Source organism: Castor canadensis, chromosome 8 (assembly GCF_047511655.1).
Source record: "Castor canadensis chromosome 8, mCasCan1.hap1v2, whole genome shotgun sequence".
Taxonomy (NCBI): domain Eukaryota; kingdom Metazoa; phylum Chordata; class Mammalia; order Rodentia; family Castoridae; genus Castor; species Castor canadensis.
The window spans coordinates 27,594,919-27,602,217 of record NC_133393.1 but is presented as its reverse complement, the minus strand read 5'-3'; the positions used below and the strand labels follow the sequence as shown (position 1 = coordinate 27,602,217).

Sequence of the window (7,299 nt, the reverse complement as noted above, 5' to 3'; positions counted from 1 at the left end):
AAAATATAAAACTAGATAACGAAAACAATTTCTTTGGAGATTTCAGACAAGCTAAATGCATTTAAGTCCATGTTTGTATTCACTGTGTTATGCGTCAAGTAAAAAATAAATATTATTAATGACCTATTTCCCCCCACATGCCATTGATTAGATGCATATAACTAAGTATGATGTTTATAATGCTGCCTGTATTCACAAAATGTTTGCATTAAAATGCATTTTGTTAGATTACCTCTATGATATAAAAAGGACTTGTCTCAGTTAAAACTAAAAATAAATAGGAAACACATTTCATGGCTTTATTTACTCCCAAATTTTCTATCACTTCAAATTTCTCTTTATTTTTGCAGAATACTAGTGAATTCTTATCAGCTTCTTCAGTGCATCCTTCATGTCCTTATTCCTTAAGGTGTAAATGAGGGGGTTGAGACTTGGGGTGATGATGGTGTAGAAGAGGGTGAGGAACTTGCCCTGGTCCCTGGAAGCACTGTTACCTGGTTGCAGGTACAAGTAGATAATAGCTCCATAGAATATTGACACCACAGTGAGATGAGATCCACAGGTGTTCATTGCTTTTCGTTGTCCCGCCTTTGACTTCATTCTCAGCACAGCTTTGGCAATGTAGCCATAGGATGTAAAAATAAGAATGAGGGGTGTAAGGACAAAGGCAATGCCTAAAGTAAAAACAGACAGTTCAACTGCTGTAGTGTCTACACAAGCTATCTTCACCATAGCTGGCAACTCACACAAGAAATGATCCAGAAGGTTGTTTCCACATCTAGGCAAATTCACAGTGAGTGTACACAATACTACAGAATTGGCAAAACTAATACTCCAGACCATAATAATCATTTTGAGACATAAATGTGGATTCATGATTACCAGATAATGCAAGGGTTTACAAATAGCTGTAAATCGATCATAGGACATAACAACCAACAGAAGAGACTCAATGGAGCCCAACCACATGTAAACATAGAGTTGAATAACACAACCGATAAAACTGATGGTCTTCTCAGGTCCCCAAAAGTTAACTAGCATTTGAGGAACGATGCTAGTTGTGAAACATAGATCTAGGAAAGACAAATTCCTGAGGAAAAAGTACATTGGTGTGTGTAAATGGGAATCCAAGAGAGAAGCAAGAATGATAGCTGTGTTACCCACCAAGGTATTAAAGTAGAAGATGGTGACAACTCCTGACAAGATCATCTCCAGTTCGGGATGGTCAGAGAAGCCAAGTAGAATAAAGCCATGTAAAGAACTGTAATTGTTTTGATCCATAGTCCTTTAATGCCTAAATCTTAGAGTGAGAAAAGTTGGAGATGGAAAGAAAGGAGGAGGGGAAAGAGAATGAGGAAAGTTACAGGAAGAAAGAAGGGAGAGAGAAAGGAAGAAAAGGAGGAGAAAGAAAAGGAAAAAAGTGAAGAGTAAATAATGACATGGATGGAAGAGAGAGGAAGGAAGGAAGAAAAGGAAGGAAGGAATGAAAGAAGGAAGGACAGGACAGGAGGAGGAGAAAGAGAAGCAGTGAGAAGAAGAAATAATTTGTCAGCATGAACCATAATGTGATACAGTACAGAACTAAAGACAGAGAATTTATGTTAAAAACTATGTTTACCTATGTTAAAACTAATAGGTAAAAAAAAAAAAGCAGTCAGGTAATTTGATATTGGTTATAGATTTTTTGGGGATGATGGATTTACTATGTAGGCAACATTGGAGAGTTTAATCCTAAACTCAGGATCTGAAATTTCTCACGTGTAAATTTGAAAGGTTGGAGTTGATTTGGTTCAAAAATGATGTGTCCCTATATTTTTTTATAAAGCTGCTTAGCTTCATACAGTGAAGACATTCTTTTACTTTGTCAGAGAACCCAATTATAAAATTTTACTATTTGGTTAATGTCAGAATGAGGAAAAGAGTGTTCCTTTTTTTTTTTTTAACCACATTTTAATCTATAGCTCCTTAGATTTCCCTGTTTGCTATGTAAAAGATCTGGCAATTATCCTAGGTCCCTTTATGTCTTTAATACTGAATACCTTCCTTAGCACTAAAATCTGCTAAATTCAAATGCAAAAATGCATTAGCAGTTCTCTCACTTTTTGAAATTTCTGTGATCACTACCCTAATCCAAACCATGATCTCTTTTCTAAGATTCTAGCAATAGTGTTCATTCCTTGCTTCCAGTCCTATGCCTTTAAACTAATAAGATTTAATAAAATCACGTCTCCTATGTGGTTAAGAGTTTTCAGCTACTTTTCAATTCATTAAAGAAATACCCTAATTTTAAAGATGGGCTTCATGAACTTGTGTGCTTTGTTCCAGTGTGAGCCTCCCCTCATCTTACAAATCACTTCACTGATTTTCACTACTAGCATTCTCTCAGTTTTTTCTGAATAACATTTACTTATCTTTAGACATCCTCTATGTTTCTTGATTAAAGAAGGATATCAGAATTCACAATTCTTTTTGCTTGATATCTAATGTAATATATGGGAAATTTATACACAGAGCCAGTATAACATGAAGATTCTTATCTCGTATCTAAGAGTGATTTAGCTGTGTGATGCCAAATAAGGTATGTTAGTACTGCTGAGCTCAATTTTCTTGTTGCAATTTTTTCTTCCATAAAAAATGGGGACTATAGAAATGCATAGCAATGGGGAGGAAATTAAATAAGTAACAAATGTAAGGGATTTAGAATAAAGCTAGGAATAGCATGACTGAATAATTTTTTATTGTTTATTCACTTATTCATATGTGTATACATTGTTTAGGCCATCTCTCCCCCTTGCTTCCCCCACCTCCCCCTCTCCCTTACACCCTTGCTTTCAGGCAGAATCTGTTCTGCCCTCTTTTCCAATTTTGTTGAAGAGAAGACATAAGTGATAATAAGAAAGACATAGCATTTTTGCTAGCTTGAGATAAAGTTATCCATACAGAGAAATTCCTAGCATTGCTTCCATGCACATGTGTATTACAACCTGAATTGGTTTATCTCTACCAGACCTCTTCACTACTTCCCAGTCACCTTCCCACAGTGGCCTCTGTCAGTTTAAGATTACTTTATTAGCTCCTTTGAGGTGGACACATTAAACACTTTCAAGTTTTAGGTTTCTTTCCCTTTCCCTATTCCTCCTGTATGCATGCATTCTCCTCTTGGCATGTGACCCATGTTACTGCAATTGTTTTAGGTTTAAAGTCTGCATATGAGGGAGAACATATGATTTTTGGCTTTCTGAATCTGAATAATTTTTAATTACCAGAATTATTATTATAAGAACAAATTATAAACAGGGAACATATAATGCCGTCCCCCAACACTGGCCTAAAAGTGTTAAGAAAGCAGACATGATATTTATTGCTTTCCATTCTTTCCATTACATCTAAAGTATATCTGCAATATGTTTATCTATAATATTTTAATAAATGAAAACTTTCACTATAATAAGATTCACATAAAGTTATTACCTATCATTCTTTTATATTAGCAACTTGGGCTATGGGCATGGCTCAAATGGTAAAGCACCATCCTATCAAGCAGGGGGCCCTGAGTTCAAACCTCATCACCACTAAAAACAAATCTTCAAATAATTTCAGTATTTCGCATCATAAGATTTATAAATGGATAAAACAAACCTTTTGAATGCCACAATCTTCAAGACTAAAATATTCCATGTAGAAAGAGGATGCTGGTTAAACATATGCTTTCTCTAGAGTGTTAAAGTAGAAATTCTCAGCAGGACTCCTCCTTCTTGAACATGTGACTTCAGAAGAGGGAAGGAAATTCACAAATTCTTACTGTTTGTCTTGAGTTTAAATGAACATGCAAATGGATGTTGAATGTAGGGAAACATGAAAATCAACGAGGTAATCCAGAAAAAGAATTGATTAAAAACGCCCACTACTGCCTGAAAAGTTAGTTGCCATAGAAAAGACCAATTAATCAAACATTTGGAGAACTATACTGCATCCTGATATTTTACTAATACAGTTTTAGCAGGTGTGAAAGCAACTCAGTATGAAAGAAAGGTAAATGACAAAGAACTGAAAAATGCATTTTCAGAATCTGTTTTCTAGGTGGTGAATGCATTAAAATAGAATTTGAGTTTTGAATAATATACATTTCTAATACTAGGATTATGGCAAAAATTATCTATAAAATAACCTCACCATTTATAACACACATATTGACATTGGAAATAAGCTTGTTCTTGCTAGTTGTCATTTAAATATGGTATTTCATTTTCAACTTAATCTACAATTCCCTGTTGTATTTCTCGGTAGTTATCTCAGATACATAAGTTTAAAATAGTTGTCTCTGTAAGAGAAGATGTGCAATCCCCAGAGCCCTGACTGGTAAGTTCAGGATCATCGTATTTATATTGTTATCAGTTGTCTTCAAATACTTCAGTGCCTATGACAGTGTCACTGTGATCTCAGAGGTCACTTGTTTATAAACTAGATCCTGGAGCAAGTATGTACTCTACAATTTTTATGAAATGGTTTATCATCATGAGTTATTATAGCTTTCTTTGATTCAAATTATGTCATCAATAATTACTTTAATAAAATATGCAGACACAAATTGACCACCACATGATCAATGTTCAAATGTGAGTGACTTGTCGAGCAAGAGAACAATTTTAGCTATTTGTCTCCAAATAGTGATCAAAAAATTCTATATTTGACATATAGTATAGGATGTTGATTAGGTACATAGATTGTGGAGCCAGACATTCTGGGCTGAAATTTTTGTGTTTCTAGATATTAGCTGTGTGAACTCAGGACATTTACTTAGTCCTCCAGTGTTTGGACTTCATATTAGTAATAGAGATGCAGTAACAGAACACATTTTGAATATAAAGATTCACTAAGTTTATAGATGTGAACTATTAGAATGACAAACTGTCACACAGTAAACATGCAAACAAGTATTAGCTCTTATGATTTCAATTTATGCAAGAGAGGCTTCTGCTGCAAAAATGTTCACTTTTACCAGTTTGGAGGAAGTTTACATTGATAGGTGACAAAATATCTGAGAAATATTTTTCAACTTTTCAACCAATTCCTTTATGATTATATATATACATATACATATAATATTTTTGTAGGCATTTTCTACAAATGTTAATAGTGACAATGATCATAAGAAATAAAATAAATTAATGGACATTTTTAAACAAGATTCTAAATATCTTGGCAACTGAAACTTTTCACATTGATAGATGGTTTCAGTTCACTCATGTATGTTCTTCTCTGTTGTTTTAGTCAAATATTATATAACTCTACTTTTTCTTTAAGATACTGCTGTAAAGTTATAATTGAATTTCACAATTTAAGTTCAACCATCAGCAAATTTTAATTGAAAAACTAAAAACAAAAATGTGTGTAAAGTCTCATGTACATGTTATTTTAGTTACGTTCCCCGACAGTGAGTTCCTTAGACTCTTGCTTCTTATTTTGTGGCTGTATCCCCAAAATTTTCTGCTCTGGAGAAACTAGAGAGGAGTCATTTAGATTCTTGGATGAGTTTCTGAAAATGTTCTCATTGATTATATAGAAATAACTGTGACCCGATCATGAAGCAGGTGTTTTATCAAAAACAATTTTATTAGCATATATATTCATTGTACAAAGGGATTTCATTGTGATCTCTCCATAGGTGCATGTAACATCCTTTGATGTTATATTCACCCTTTGTGTTCATCACCCTTTCTAAAACAATTTAAACAGGTTTCATTATTCTGTTTTCATTCGTGTGTGTAAAGTACTTCAACCATATTCATACTCACTTCATCCTCTCCTTTCATCCTCCCCACCCTCGGGCCCCCACTCCTAAACAGTCCCTGCTTTACAGTCTTGTCACTCATTTTTAAGGACTAGATTCCACATATGGAAATAATATTTGATATTTGTCTTTCTCAGTCTGGTTTATTTTGCTTAACATAATGATTTTTAGCTCCATCCATTTTCCTATAAATGACATGACTTAATTTTTCTACATGGATGAATAATACTCCATCATGTCTGTATAAGACATTTTATTTATTCACTTGTTGGTGAGTATTCATTCATTAGTGGGTAGGCATATAGACTGATTTCATACTTGAGCTATTGTAAAAAAAAGTGCTGCTATGAACATGGGTGTGCGGGTATATGGATGTATGCTGACTTACATTGTGTAGGAAATATGCCAATGAGTACTATAGAAGGATCATATGGTTGTTCTATTTTTTGTTTTATTTTATTTTTTTCCAGAAAAAGATAATTTTTTTCCAAGGATCTGCAAACAGAAAAAACTGGGGAGGAAGCCCCAGGCTGGAACAAATGGCCCTCCCCTCCCAAACAAGGGGAAGAGGTGGTCTCTATACCCTTCATGGTCAATATGGGTTCCCTTTCTCACTCTGCTGCAGCATCCTAGAGGCAGAACCCACCTTCCCTGGGACTGGGGTGAATCCGCAATTCGGCTTGCTGTGCTCCAGCTGCCTTCTCCATGAAGAAGAGTATCTTGGGGATGGGGAATATGGGCAGAATAGGGGAGACAATGATGAAGTTTGGTGCTGGTAGCAGCAGCAATGATGGATGTCTAAGAATGAAGCATTGAACAAAAAACAACACAACTGTCCAGAGGTAGTTTGTAAACAGAGGAAAAGATGGAACCAGAATGTTGGAGGGTGGGGAGGAGGAGGAGGTGGGCATGGCAAGCTCCTTGTTGTTAGTGCCCTATGGCAAGAAGGGCCACAGCCTAGATAGAGTAGCAGAAGCAGAAGGGTGGTCATGTGCCACCTTTCCTAATTTTATTAACATAAACTGAGCTACCCTCTTCTTTTCCTCCCTTATTTCCTTAATCTAATTTGCTTTCTTTTCAATCCTTTCTCCACAGGGCAGTCAAATGTATTCTTTAAAAAAGTACAGTTTATTTGATCTTTGAGAAGTTCTGTTGAAGAGACTGCATATTATTATATTATTTTGGCCAAACTGTGGTTTGAACTCTGGGCTTTGTGTTGCAAAACAGGCACTTTACCATTGAGATACACCTCCAGTCCATTTTGCTCTGGTTATTTTGGAGATAGGGTTTTGTGAAGTATTTGCCTGGTCTGGCCTTAAACTGTGATCCTTTCAATCTCAGCCTCCTAAGTAGCTAGGATTATAGACATGAGCCTCTGGTGCCCAACCAACTGTGGATATTAAATTTTAAGGTAAAATAGTACTCTACCTTTGATAAAAAGCAAGAGCAATCCTGAGATTAGATTTTCAAGGAAGGTGATCTAAACTTATTTTCCAGATAGGTATGGT

General features: G+C 35.3%; 1 protein-coding gene across 1 annotated transcript; it reads right to left on the bottom strand.

Annotated features, from left to right (window-relative positions):
• Positions 1-354: 354 nt before the first annotated feature.
• On the bottom strand, positions 355-1,281 carry LOC141425458 (olfactory receptor 2W1-like). Its single transcript, XM_074081717.1, has one exon. It carries the CDS (start codon positions 1,279-1,281, stop codon positions 355-357), a length of 927 nt encoding a protein of 308 aa, XP_073937818.1.
• Positions 1,282-7,299: the final 6,018 nt, after the last annotated feature.